Below are 14,803 nucleotides of genomic sequence, written 5' to 3'. Positions count from 1 at the left end.
GGAGAGAAAAAGAGATGTTGGAAGTCATTTTCCAGAGCAAATTTTGTGCACATCCTATTTGTCATTATACTTTATTATTCACAGTGGCGTCCAAAAGCTTCTGTTTTAACTCACCCTGCTCTCTCACAGTGTAAATGTATGGATGATCCGAATCTCACCTGTGAGGAATACTTGGCCCTCAAACGTCCTGCCTCGCAGCCCTTATCGCACACCCGGAGCTGTCTCTCCCTGTCCAGCTCCCTCTTCAGCCTGCCGCAGGACTCGTTGGCGTCTCGCACCTTTTTCTCACACTCCACACGGAGGCGCTCAATCTCCTTCCTCAGGTTCCGCTTTGCCTCAATGGCCTCCCTCAGCCTGCCCTTCTTAGTCACCCTGACAAACTCCAGCTCCTGTGAACGACAGGCAATATTATTGTTGAAGAACAGCACACACGTTTACAAAGCAATTCGCTATTTGATTATCAAAATTAACTACCACTACACAAACTACCACTTTGACGCTTTAAAAAGTTCATAAAGAGATCTTAAAACTAATCCATATGAATTAAGCGGTTTAGTCCAAATTTTCTGAAGAGACTCAATCAATTTATAAGATAAACATTTAATCTAAGCTTTCATCCACATATTATAATCACTGATCAGCGAACATAAACACAATCTCAACCAAATCAAATAGCGATTATAAATTTGCTTATTTGATTATCGACCTAGAAATAGTGCAGAGCAGTATTATTGTAGTATTTATGTACTATTTTATAGTATTTTAATTTTAGTTTAGATTTTAGTCACTTTGTTATTTTTATTCGTTTTAACATTTCTCTTTAGCTTTAATTTTTTATTGATTTATTTCAGTTCATGGCCAAGTCAACATTTCTATATTTTTTTTAAAGTTTATTTCAGTTAATGGCCAAGTCAAAATTTCTATATTTTTTTAAAAGTTTGTTTTTCATCTAATATTTATATTTTATTTCATTTTAGCATTATTTACAAATTACCAAGAACTATTTTCAATAGTTTTAATTGACAACTACACTGATTATTCTAAATTCAGAATATTCAAAACTATTCTAAAAATATTTATTTTTTATTTTTAGTATTTAAACATTTGTAATGGAATATTTTGTCCTTTATTTAATGTCGTTCTTTGGTTTGAAAAAACAAACAAACTTAAACCTTTGTTGATTTCCAGGTTGAAATGATATTCTGAATGGCAGTTTTCCAGCCTTTGGGAGCTCGCAGTAAGTACCTGCTGAAGGCTGCGTTTGGCTTGCAGAGCGGCGGCTAGCTTGTCCTCTTGCTTCACTCTCATGCGGATGATCTCCTGGAGGAACTTCTCTCTGGCCTCCTTAGAGCTCAGGTCACTGCAGAGTGTCTGCTTGAGGACTTCCAGCTCAGAGCAAGGGCTCGCCCCTAGTCTCACCCTCCCATCATGCACCTCTGCAGTACTGGGAGCGCTGAGGTTCATCACTCCAATGCCATTTGTAAATGGAGGGGACATCAATGAACAAGAGACAGTACCTAAAATAACAGAATAATACAGCAGTGAAATAAAAGTGCAATATTTATTTCATTCTCAATCTAAATGGTGTTGCCAGATATTGCAAAAATACTCTTTTAAGCTTTAATCAGTTTACATGTATCATAATAGTGTACTATCTACCAAACATGGATGTATCAATTGTTTTCGCAAGATGCAGATATATTTAACTGATTTTTTCACATCCTACCTTCACCACAGTTGTCAACCTCGATTTCTGCGTCTGAGTCCTCGTTCTCCTGAGGACGCTGTCTGACTACTGGAGTGGGCAGAGAGGCTTTGGTCACCGGCTGTGATTGTCTCTCTGCAGATGGCCACCTCTTTCTTGGCCTGGAGCTCTCTGTCTTGCTTGTGTTGTGGGTCTCGGTGGGGTGAGAGAAATGGTTCGGTGGCTGCTCATTATTTTTAAATGTGGCAATGGGCAGAGATACATTTGGAACTGCCAGGCTGTCTTGTCCTTTAGCAAGTGGTCTGAATATCACAGGAAAAGGAGACATTAATTAAATGTCTCAATCAAAGCAATGTATTGATGCAGTGGAGATGAATTAATTACTTATGGCTATATTAATGCTATCATGGTATAATCACAGAATGTTTACATGTGCGCACCTCTCATACTTGTGGCTAGGTGTCTCTCGCTCAGCAGAGGGAACTCTGGGAGACCAGGGCCTGAAGGCTGAAGGTCTCTGCTTGAACTGGAGCTGCTTAAGATCCTAAACCGAGAAAAATAAGACCGTTTAATTAGGGACGCAAGAAGTATCATATTGTCAGCTATTGACCAATATAGACAATTCATCAGTATTGATTTAATTGTTTAGTTTTTACTGTGCATTTGTTTTTCATTTATTTAGACAAAATAGTAAAGAATTTAAATACTAGCATCCCTAACTTCATTATCTATGATGCCTAGATAAAATAGCCAAAATAATAAATGCTGATAATTTTGAAGAGTAACTTTTCATTTAATTCATAATCCGGAGGTCTATGGGTTGGTTCAACTATGCTCAGACTCAGAGTGTGAAAATGAAAACAAGTGTGAAAATTGACCAAACAAAACAACTAAATAAAATAAATATATGAAATTGATAATTGTTTTAAACGAAAGATATAATAGTTTTGAAACCACAAAATATGAATCACGAAATATATCTATCATTATGCGGATAATGTATTTCATTAAGGAAACAAGACAATACAAATCTACCTTATTAGCAGATGCAGTCAGAGACTGTAGCCAATCAGCTTGCTTCTCTTTATCCACTGATGGGGATCTTGAGCGGTCATGTTTGGACTTTTTGGAGGGAATGGGACTGTACGCCTGAAACATAAAAACACACACACACTCTATGAGATGATAAAAAACACTGAAGGCAAGACTCCAGCACTGAGGTAGAGCTTTGACCATGTAGGTGTCGAACCGACTTACAGCTCTCAGCAAATATCTGAGAGAAATCAGGGTAAATATAGCATCAGTACAAATAAAAACCAAACACTACATGCATTCATACAACTAAAAAGGCTTCCTGAAAAAAGAGAGTATGACCATAAGAAATCCCTCCCCTTTGCCCTCAGGTTTCAGCATGTCAGATCCAGGATGCGTTTACCTTTGACGTACCAACGACTTGCCCAAACCTGTGTCTTTCTGACTCAAGTTCAGGAATTTAAAACACCCCCGTAACCTGAGCATCCTGACAACCAGAGTCAGTGTGAAAGTTAGCAGAGGATAAAGTCATGAAAGAGGTGCTGATAGAAAAATGGTTCACAATGAGTAAACGTGGTTCTTTTGGCTGAAAAACACCACCTGGGTGAGAATTATGACTGGATAACCGAGGTCAGGGACTAAAGAGTCGTTGACTATAATGGGACACAAGGGGGAGATGCCGCGCTAGATTTGTCTCATCATATGGTGGTGACAGGAATCTTGTAACGTTAGTAAAAAAAAAAAAAAAATTAATCTTGTAGTTCTATTATATTCACAGTGTATTCACACGCTCACTGTGCCGATCTTAAGTAGCGAACTATAATAACAAACCTGTTATCACAAGGCGTGGGAGCACGCGTTATGTGACCATGGCTGTTTGTAGGGTTCTTTCAATGCGGATCTGACTCATGCTAATACACACTTGCCTCCACGTCCAGCTTCAATGACGACTTTACGGTCGGTAACTGAACGTGGGCCTTGGAGCCGAGAAACACACACACACGCAAGGAATACACAAAGCACACTTATTTTCTGAGAGCGCAGAGTAGAATAGCGCGGAGTAAATGGTGATCAAGGACTCTTCATGATGAGTGTAGCGGCTTAGAGAGCAGCCTCTTACGATTCAATACACTTTCTGAAATATTTAAATGGGCATAGAACGATAGAGGACGTATAATCTTTTAATATTATAAATAAAAAATACCTTGTAAAGAATATTATTTTCTCCACTTATAACATCTACGGCATAACGTTAGGGTAACACTTTATTTTAAGGTGCTTGTAATAAGCAGTAATTAACAGTTAATAAGACACTTATAAGACCTTATAAGATGCATATAAGATGCATATAAGCATTAACTAATGATAATAAATAAATTAAATTAAATAATAAATTTCTCAAGTATCAATACATTGCACTTTTAGAACAGCCGAACAAACATAAATGGTAACACAAACTCCCAGTCCCTTAAAATTTGACCTTCCCAAGAGGGAGTAGTTTCCCTGATCTCTTCAGGGCCTGGACCTTTAATTAACCCTTATATGAAGTAGTTAATGCTTCTATGCATCTTATATGCATCTTATAAGGTCTTATAAGTGTCTTATTAACTGTTAATTACTGCTTATTACAAGCACCTTAAAATAAAGTGTTACCAACGTTGGTAGCCTAGCCAACACATATCTCTTTTAAATCCACCTGACAGGGCTTAAATTGATTAAAATGGTTTTAAATGGGACAAAAATTGCTACAATATTTTAAACAGCAACAGGGAAAGAGGAAAATAAATTTACAAAACTCTGGAACTTGCTAATTTGCAATTTGAAAAAAGACTACTGTCAGTATTATTTAAAGCCAACTGACTTCCTTACCAAACGGCAAATCGCTTTTCAGTTGTATTGTGTCTGATTTGATTCGAATTGAACCAGGAACTGGTACTTGAAGGGATAAGTTATGCCGCGTTCCAGGCAACCTGTAACCCGTGTTTTTTCAACTCGTAACTGGGAGTACATCGATCTAGTACGAATTCACGGGTGGGAAGTCACGGGTTTGACTGCCGTTCCAGTGCACTTTCACGGGTATAAGGTTGGAAAAACACTGGTTACAGCTTGCCTGGAACGATGTACTCCCAGTTACGAGTTGGAAAAACACGGGTTACAGGTTGCCTGGAACGCGGCATTAGTTCACCCAAAAATGAAAATTCTGTCATTAATTACTTACCCTCATGTTCCAAACCCGTAGCTGCTAAGACTTTCGTTCATCTTCGGAACACAAATCAAGATCTTTTTGATGAAATCTGAAAGCTTTCTGTCCCTCCATTGACATAGTTGCGTAACTTTGACGCTTTAAAAAGTTCATAAAGAGATCGTAAAACTAATCCATATGAATTGAGCGGATTAGTCCAAATTTTCTGAAGAGACTCAATCAATTTATATGATAAACATTTAATCTAAGCTTTCATTCACATAAATCACTGATCAGCGAACATAAACACAATCTCAACCAAACGAACCTGCTTGAGCATGAGAAAAAAACTCATTGGTTCTTGCGGAAGATGAAACGTGCTGCGTAACATGGACCTCATTGGTTCTCGCACATCAAGCAAACGTGTTTACATGTGAATAAAAGCCTAAATTCGGCAAAGGGGTAGTTGCATAGCTGTCTATGGACGGACAGAAAGCTCTCAGATTTAATCAAAAAGATCTAAAGTGGAACGACATGAGGGTAATTAATGACAGAATTTTCAATTTTGGGTGAACTATCCCTTTAAATTAAAGACACATATTTATATCAGTTTTTCTGTGATGAAAGGTATTCTAATTCAAATATTTTAAAAATATATATATATTAGGGCTGTCAAATGATTAATCGTGATTAATCACATCCAAAATAAAAGTTTTTTTTACATAATAATATATGTGGGTGCACTGTGTATAATTATTTTACATATATAAATACACACACATGCTTGTATATATTTAAGAAATATTTTCATGTATATACTGTATAAAGATTTATATATAATTTATATTATATATAAATATAAATATTTTATATAAAAATAATATTTTTTTCTTAAATATACATGCATGTGTGTGTATTTATATATATACAAAATAATTATACACAGTGCACCCACATATATTATGTAAAAAAAACTTTTATTTTGGATGTGATTAATCACGATTAATCATTTGACAGCCCTATAATATATATATATATATATATATATATATATATATATATATATATATATATATATTATTGGTCATTTTTGAGCATAGTGATATCTGATATCCAATTATAATGTTGAATATTTTGGAAATGTTTGCAAGTAAATTGTGATGGGTGACATGCTGAAAATAACCATAATCAAACAGTAATTGACAGTTCCTCCCTCCTTCCTAAGTCTGGAGACCTGCCTGCCTTGCGCAAAGGAAAGCACTGTTTTTTTCCCCCTTCAAAAAATGCGGATGGGTAAAGTCAAAACATGACTCAAGGGTTGAACAACCACTGCAGACCCAACAAAGAGCGTCTGTCTGTGTTTGTTCCTTCCCTGAGGTCTGGAGTTCCAGGAAGACCAGGGCGTCCCAGACATAATAGTCTTTGACTGTGCACCCTCCCAGACACCACAAGGGAGCCGCTGATGCAACGTCCGCTGATCTAAAATGCAGGGCAGCCGTGACATGGCCATCACTCACCACCACATCAAAAGCGTGGCCTCGTGACACACATGCAGGGCAGACGGTCTCAAACAGCTTGGCAAAACCACACAAACACATAATGGAGATTGTGTTTGTGTGGTTGCAGATTAGGACATGTATAACATCTGGACTCAAACCAACAGTCTAATAAACGGCATCTCTATTTGTTATAAAATTTTGAAGAATTCTAAATTAGGTTATTGCAAAGTACTAAGAATTACACTACAGCATGAATACAGATAAAATATTTATGCAAGATCAAATGTAACATACTGTATATTCTTATTGAGCAAATGAAAAAACGCGCGAACACAGGCTCCATTACTGATGGAGCACATGAGTGAGTGATTGAAAGAGTGAGTGAGGGCCACATTTCCTCTCTGTAGTTTGCTTTGGCTGATGGCCCTGTGGGAACTCGGAGCGTCTGGTTCCTGAATGTGAGTGGGCGGGTTCGAGGAGCAGGACCACAGAGGAAACACAAAGCAGCAGGAATGTATACTTGAAGGCCAAGTACGGCTTACTCTTAAAGTGGCCATTCAATCCTATGCCCTTTCAACTGCCTATTGTGTAGGATTTCTTTGAAGGCATGTTTTAAAGGAGCGCTTTACGGCAAACATACATGGATGAAACGTGCATATCTAACCGTTGGTTTTCCAGGAATCAATTAATTAATCAAATTCATTATTCTTGTTATGGCGGATAAACAATAAATGGCAGATATTAAAATCATACACTACTTTGTCTAAATAAATAAAAAAATAAAACTAAAAAACAGGCTTGGTTCTTGGAAGCAAAAGGGGTGGGCTGGCAGATATCCTGAGTGGGCATAAAACTCAATGAAATACAGTAATGACAAAATTTTCATTTTTGGGTGAACTATCCCTTTCAGTATCCAACATTACAGTTTTTCTCGATTGCTTAAACACTATAACCAGGCTTTTGAACTAAAATTTCAAAACCATAATGCCATTTATCAAAAAGCACACCCATTTCACTGAACTATGAACACTATTCCCCTGTTTTGACACATTAGTCAGATTTGTTGAACTGTCACAGCAAAACTCTACACACAAATCCCTTCATTTCTCATTGCCTACAACCCGTGGTCATTTATAAAGCACTAGCATTCAATATTGTTCACTCAAGTCAGCTCAGCTTCAGCTCAGTTAGCACACAATTACCCAGGTGAAAACACTAAGAGTCAAAATTAAACACACATCAGTCATATCCTTCAATAGATAGATAAAAGGTTATACAATCTTTTATAAAAGATAAAAATCAGTTTACTGAGTTTTGGAACAATGGATCCACAGAGAAATTATAAGCAATAGGTCGAGGAGGAGGAGGAAGAGAAAGAGGAGGAGGAAGAGGAGGAGGAGGAGAAGGAGGAGGAGGAGGAAGAGGAGGAGGGAGAGGAGGAGGAGAAGGAGGGAGAGGAGGAGGAATAGGAGGAAGAGGCGGAGGAGGAGGAGGAAGAGGCGGAGGAGGAGGAAGAGGAGGAAGAGGCGGAGGAGGAGGGAGAGGAGGAGGGGGAGGAGGGAGAGGAGGAGGAGGAGGAGGAGGAGGAAGAGGAGGAGGGAGAGGAGGAGGAGAAGGAAGAGGAGGAGGGAGAGGAGGAGGAGAAGGAAGAGGAGGAGGGAGAGGAGGAGGAGGAGGAAGAGGAGGAGGGAGAGGAGGAGGAGAAGGAGAAGGAAGAGGAGGAGGGAGAGGAGGAGGAATAGGAGGAAGAGGCGGAGGAGGAGGAGGAAGAGGCGGAGGAGGAGGAGGAGGAAGAGGAGGAAGAGGCGGAGGAGGAGGGAGAGGAGGAGGGAAGAACAATAGATCTATCTATCTATCTATCTATCTATCTCTTTCTAACTAATCTAGCTATCTTTTTATTCTTTCTAACTAATCTTTCTTTCTTTCAAACTACTTTCTTTCTAACTAATTAATCTTTCTTTCTTTCTAACAAATCTTTCTTTGTTTCTTTCTAATCTTTCAGTTTTTAAAGAACAGTTTGAGTGTCCGTGCCGAGTTTGGAGTATGTGGAGTTAAAGCTCTAGGAGGAGTTAGATATAGAAATTTTTAGTCTCAGAAAAAGAATAATAATAATAATAATAATAAGTTTAAATAGGATTTCAGTAAGTTGGCTCTCACAAGCCAACTTAATAAGTTTAAATAGGATTTCAGTAAGTTGGCTTTCACAAGCCAACTTAATAATAATAAATTTAAATAGGATTTCAGTAAGCTGGCTTTCACAAGCCAACTTAATAATAATAATAATAAGGTTAAATAGGATTTCAGTAAGTTGGCTCTTACAAGCCAACTTAATAAGTTTAAATACAATATCAGTAAGTTGGCTTTTCCAAGGGCAAGAAGACAAGCAGTCTCGGATGAAATTCAAACCACTTTAGTTGACCATGTCCTTGTCCATGGTATGACTATAAGGGAGGCTGGGCAACGAGTACAGCCAAACTTGAGTCGCTTCACCATCGCCTCCATCATCAGAACCTTCAGGGAGGTGTGGTGGCAAACACATTTCTATCACTGAATAAGAGACAAACATTTCCAATTGTCTTTGATGAGGTTTATGTTCTTGCAAGAAAAGGCCAGCAGTCGTACAGTCACACAGAGTGGCTGCAGAGTGTGACAGTGAAGGGAGGGCATCCTTTCTCCTTTATAGTCGTGACTCACAGAATGTTATCTTTCTAGGCCAATGATGGTATTTCAACCGTATGTGGAACATATGTTAGACTTGTTCATCATATTGTATCCTTGAGTGGAGGCATGTACCAACACTCTTTACCATTCCAATTCAATTCCATATTTGAATAAGGTTTGTGTGTGCTCTTTTACTGTCATATGATGCTCACACACATCTTACGTAAGAGTAGGAGAGAGTAAAAAAAAGATTTGTGGGGGGGGGGGGGGGGGTTAACATGCACAAGCAACATGAATTACCAGTTTTGGAAATGTTGTTTTGAATTTATAGCACCAGTGTGTAAGACTATGTTGTAGTGTGTGTATTTTTGAGGGCTTGTGTGTCCTGTCTGAGGGCAAAGTTCGGGAAAAACTGTAATACAGATACATTTCAAAAATGTATATCTGTCAATAGCTGATATATGGTACCGATATATCATGCACCCCTAGTTTTTTCAATGTGTGGAAAAAATGAGATATTACTGGGCTGATACTGATTTTAAAAAGGGTTTGAAAAATTACACTTTTGCAAATGGTCCAAGATGTGCAAACTTCCCAAGCAAATATTGAGTAGAACAGTTTGGAATGCATTGCTCCATCCAAGAGCCATGGGTGCATGTTGTCATAAAACGGATTGGATAACATCTGACCACGTTTGCTTCTGATTTCGGAATGACTAATGAAGCAAATATCAACCTCCACTTGCATTCGTCGTGTCACACCATCCAGCTTGTTCGGGGAGAAGGTGCATGGTCTAAGTCTCTGTTGCCATTACTTGGAAGCCAAACAAGTGGAGTTGCATTCGTTGTGAAACAAAAATAGTCTGCTCTATTGAACTAGCTTGAGCAACTAACATCCTCACAATAATGTGCCATGCTGCCTGAAAGAACTGTAGCGGTGGTGGTGCACAGCAACCAGGCACAACAAGTTTCCTATTACAGCTTTTCTTTCCCCCCACGGAAATCCTGCATGTAATCCCCAGATCTGTGTGTGCTTCACCATGCTCTGCCAAAGTCAAGGGCAAAACTGGTGAAGCACACTAGGGTGGGAGCTTTATTGAGACGTGCTGGAGACCGGTGCCCTAATTAGAGGGGGCTTCTTGAAGACTGTATAGGATAAAAGTGTATATAAGAGTATGTGAGAGAGAAAGAAGGTGGCAATGCCAGCTGTCCTCATGCAAGTGAGAGTGCTTTGGAGGGTCTCGCAATTTATATTAAGCTCGGTTGTCGCCAGGTGTCAGCTGGCAGATCGGTGCCATTTGAAAATGTCCCCAGCTCTTCCGCTTTCAGTGACAGGAAAAAACCATGCCATCACGTTTCCCTTCAAGTCCATTCTGTTTCAGAAGCCTTTCCAGAAGTTAGATACAGAGCCTTAGGGAAAACCAATCTTGATTGGATTGTGTTAATAGCCTTTAAACTGGAGTCTTGCTGCTTTCTGAGCAGAAGAGGGAACAGACTTTTGAGGCAGAGGCGGGGTGTAACGTGTAATCCTGCTCTGAGAGCGATGGAGGAATCCATCTGCTTCAGTATGGTGTATTCCAGCAGGCACATAAGGGTATAGTCTCATCGGACTCTTAAGTCATCCAATAAGTAGTCCACCCCAAACTGCAAATAAAATGCATCCACAAAGCTCATAGATACAGTTCTACCCAAATTTCTCTTGATATATTCATAAAACAGATTGCATTTATGTATTTAAATGGATTAAACTACATGCTGTGGAGAGTAATGCTTACACTGATGTGGAGACAAAACACTCCACAAGGCACACACACATTCACACAATGTCTTTCTGCTTCTCTTCACATGTAGAACACTATAATGCAGGAAACATGCAAACCAGGAAGCCTAAGGGGATGATGGGAAAAAGAAAAGCGTCAGTAAATAAACGTCTGTAGAAACTAGACACTCACCACTAAAGATTATTACTCAGTGCTGCTAATCTGTCTATCAGTACGTTTCAGTTTGTTTGTGGGATTGATTGTGGGACAAAAATCCATATAGGCTTAAATCAAAATCACAGAATCCAAAAGTGTGAGACCATTTGAATCCAGGGATTTTGTACATTTAATTATGGAAATAAACAGAAAATGTAGGATTTAAAAAAAATGTACTGTATTTTTTCCAGAAAATAAGTCGCACCTTACTACAAATTGCAAGTTGCAACATGTCAAAATCGCATTGTTGAGAGAAAAACAAACAAACAGATAAGTGCAAAAATCGAAATCCAAATGTGTGCACTTTTCATATATTTTTGCATGCTTGATGTTAATTGCATTATACCAAGTCCCTTTGGAATATTTTGCAGCATGTTTCATATGATAAAAAGTGACTCATAGTCCGGAAAATACAGCAAACATGAAATGGTACACAAAAATACACAAATATTATATTGATCACCAGACTGCTTTGTACAGACGGTCAGATTTTCAGAGTGCTGGTCGTGCCTAAATTGTAATCTGTGTGCTTTCGTTCTAATGCTATTGCGCAGGAGGTTAACTGCAGAAAGACAATTATAGTCTTACTGAATCGCCTCTTTGCCACAACAACACAAGGGACTCGAAATAAGGAGAGCCATAATATCACATATCAGGTAGGCGGAGAGCTTGAAGAACGCCACAAGCCCTGCCTAAACCAACACTAAGTGAAAGGGTGATATTCCCGCCCTTTCTATCTGCAGTTTCTAGTTGTCCCTGTGCGCAGAGGGTGGAATGGTTGGCTGGCTTTGGCTCTCGTGCCTGTGTGATTGACTGAGCAGATGGGGCTTTAGTTCCTCCAGTTAGAGTGTGGACTTCTGTTAGCAGCTGTGTCTCACTGAAGAGCCCCTCCTGTCTCCGCTAACAGCTAGCTAAACCTCCTGCCTGATGCAAAGAGATCCCAGAAACTCAAGCAAAAACATTGAGAGCGAGGGTAAATTAAGATAAGGACACGGTCAGAGCTGGTGCACGTACTGGTGCTAATGCTGCCAACATACAAGACAGTTTGGGTCGTACAATACGATTTTTTAAGAAATTAATACACCTATTTAGCAAAGAGACATTCAATTGATCAAAAGGGACAGTAAAAAAAATCCAACTTCAAATAAATGCTGTTCTTTTGAACTATTCATCAAAGAATCCTGAAAAAAAATATTAAGTAGCACAACTGTTTTCAACATTGATAATAATAAATGTTTATTTAGCACCAAATCAGCCTATTATAATGATTTCTGAAGGATCATGTGACACTGAAGTAATGATGCTGAAATTTCAGCTTTACCATCAAAGGAAGAAATTACATGATAAAATAATTTAAATCTCAATAATATTTGACAATATTATTGTTTTTACTGTATTTTTGATCAAATATATGCAGCTTTGTAAGCATAAGAGACTTAAAAAAAATTATTATTATTATTTTCTTCCCTCTTTCTAATGATGTGTTATGGTGTTATTGTAGTGTGCTATTTTGTCATTTTACTATTTGTTTTATGTGATTCAGTGGCTGTATTTTTGAGCCCAAGACAAATTTCCCTAAGGGACAACAAAGTATACCTTAACCCTAACAATAAAGCATTACATCTTACAACAAAATAGGCCTTGGAGCTAATGCCGGCAACACAAGTTTGAGTCCAGCCTGCAACACATTCTGTTTCATGTTCCCCTGTCTCTCCCACTTGCATGCAGAGATCTACTGTCTCTGTCCAATGAAGCAAAAAGTCCTACAATAAAAGACAAGGACTCAAAATAATGACCAGAAAAGTCTGAGAAATGTTTAAAGTTATACACATTGGAGAAATATTCACCACATACATGGAATGCAACCAATGCTTGCACTCACTTGTACGTAACGCTCCAGTCAGCGATCAATCAGTCATGACAGTTAAATAGGACAGGACACACAGGATATGCATTTTGTCAGGGAACTGCTTCGGTATGTCAGACACTGAATATACAATCACTCCCTCCCACAGCAACACCTAACCTCACACACCCAGGCACTTGAGAATGCTGCTGCTGCTACTGGAAGAACACGTGAAAGCTCATACTTTGTTGTGTACGGAGGACTGACGGCAATAACTGTGACTCCTGCACCAAATAAGGTGCGGTGGTGGGTTTATTTGGGAGGATGATAAGGGAGTGAATGCCAAGGGGAGGTCAGAAGGTTTCAGGGTACAGAGAGGCTGCTGAAGTTGTAAAAGCTCCTGCTGAGAATTGGCAGGGTGAAGTTACGGTCAGTGCTTAGGGTCTCAATGATGTCATAGCACCTTCACTGTGTCTGCCCTGGGACAGGGGAGGGGCAGCGTGGTGGCAATTGACTCAAGTGAGGCTATAAATCCATCTGAAATTTACTGCTTCCAACCACATTTCGGCATTCTCAACCCCTGACGCCATCTAAACGCTGGCGATCGACAACACAGAGGTGCTGTAAAGATGGAGCAGACATCTTCCATGCAACTCCAAGAGCTAGCACAATAATGTGCACCCATCCAGGAGGGAGACCATCACTTGACCGTTCATAGCATGTCCATTTGAGACAACGACTAATCACTGCAAGTAGGCCTACGGTAAATGGAAAACATGGCAGTTTCTGTGAAACGCTCTTAGGGCCCGTGCATTTGCGAGCGAGGCAGAGAGGGGAGTGGGCACTATAATTAAGGTTTGATACGGCCAAGGCTGGGAATGGATTATTTTAGTTTGTTCTGCTTTTTACAGTCACTTTGAAAGCCCAATGTTCCTCCAGCATTTGTCAAAACAAATACAAGTGCGGCAAACTGGAGGTGGGAGTGCTAATGGATGTTGTGGATTAACAGGAAGCATTAGAAACAACAGGAGAGGAAAAACAGAATTGCGTGGTAGAAGGAAAAACAAAACAAAAATTAGGGGCGAAAAAGAGCTAACCGCCAAGTGCCCAAAACTCCGTAATTAAGCGTTTTTCCAAAGTACAAGACATACAAGGTTAGAATTGGCTATTATTACAGCAACGTGTGAAGAGCTGTCACATCTCTACATGGAAACCCTGCATTTTGGAAAAATCCCTTTTCCATTTTTCCATGAAGTAGTACAAGCTTAATAAAGCAGATGATTACATAAAGAGATTAATAGGGAAACAGAGAGGCTCATTCTTCCATTAAGCAGTAAAGAAGGGCACTCTTTCAGGACAGGAAACCTAATGGTGGAAAAAAAAAAATCTTCAAATAAAAGCTGGGATACTTGTCTGGTTATAGTCAGTTTTAGATTCGAATGTCTGGTCAAAAGATATAGATTTAGTCAAGTATTACACAAAAAATTAAGGTTTAAAGGAATAGTTCACCCACAGATTAAGTAAATTCATATTTACTCACCCCCATGTCATTCCAAACCTGTATGACTTTCTTCTGAGGAACACAAAAGAAAATATTTTGAAGAACGTTGGTAACAAAGCCATTTTGGTGACCACTGAAAATATCTTCTTAAACTTTCCAGAAGAAAGTCATAATGACATTAGGGTGAGTAAATAATGACAGAATTTTAATTTTTGGGTAAACTAGTCAGAATGAGAAGCATCCCTGCTGAAAACACCAGTTTTGGATTGCATGTTAGCTTTGAGATTATGTACCTGGTGGGGACATCAGCATCCTAAACTGGGGACCAGGATCTAAAACACAACCTCAATTGATAATTTTTTTTGCCAGCAGGCATTACATTATTCTGCTCCCTTGATATGC

General features: G+C 39.0%; 1 protein-coding gene across 2 annotated transcripts in view; it reads right to left on the bottom strand.

Moving 5' to 3' along the window:
• The window catches only part of skib (v-ski avian sarcoma viral oncogene homolog b), a 34,776-nt gene that overhangs the window by 1,946 nt on the left and 18,027 nt on the right, over positions 1 to 14,803 (bottom strand). Inside the window, exons 2-6 of one of the 2 annotated variants that reach the window (XM_056251454.1) lie at positions 2,741 to 2,854; positions 2,155 to 2,249; positions 1,727 to 2,007; positions 1,246 to 1,517; positions 159 to 389 (exon numbers count right to left, since the gene is read on the bottom strand). In XM_056251454.1, coding sequence (XP_056107429.1) covers positions 159 to 389; positions 1,246 to 1,517; positions 1,727 to 2,007; positions 2,155 to 2,249; positions 2,741 to 2,854 — 993 coding nt within the window. Of the gene's footprint in view, positions 1 to 158; positions 390 to 1,245; positions 1,518 to 1,726; positions 2,008 to 2,145; positions 2,250 to 2,740; positions 2,855 to 14,803 lie in introns of both variants that reach the window. The other variant, XM_056251453.1, reaches the window with a different exon arrangement.

Source organism: Rhinichthys klamathensis, unplaced genomic scaffold, assembly GCF_029890125.1.
Source record: "Rhinichthys klamathensis goyatoka isolate OS25496 unplaced genomic scaffold, OSU_Roscu_1.1 h1tg000082l_1, whole genome shotgun sequence".
NCBI lineage: Eukaryota > Metazoa > Chordata > Actinopteri > Cypriniformes > Leuciscidae > Rhinichthys > Rhinichthys klamathensis.
The sequence above is the reverse complement of the archived record's forward strand: the minus strand, read 5'-3'. Positions and strand labels throughout refer to the sequence as shown.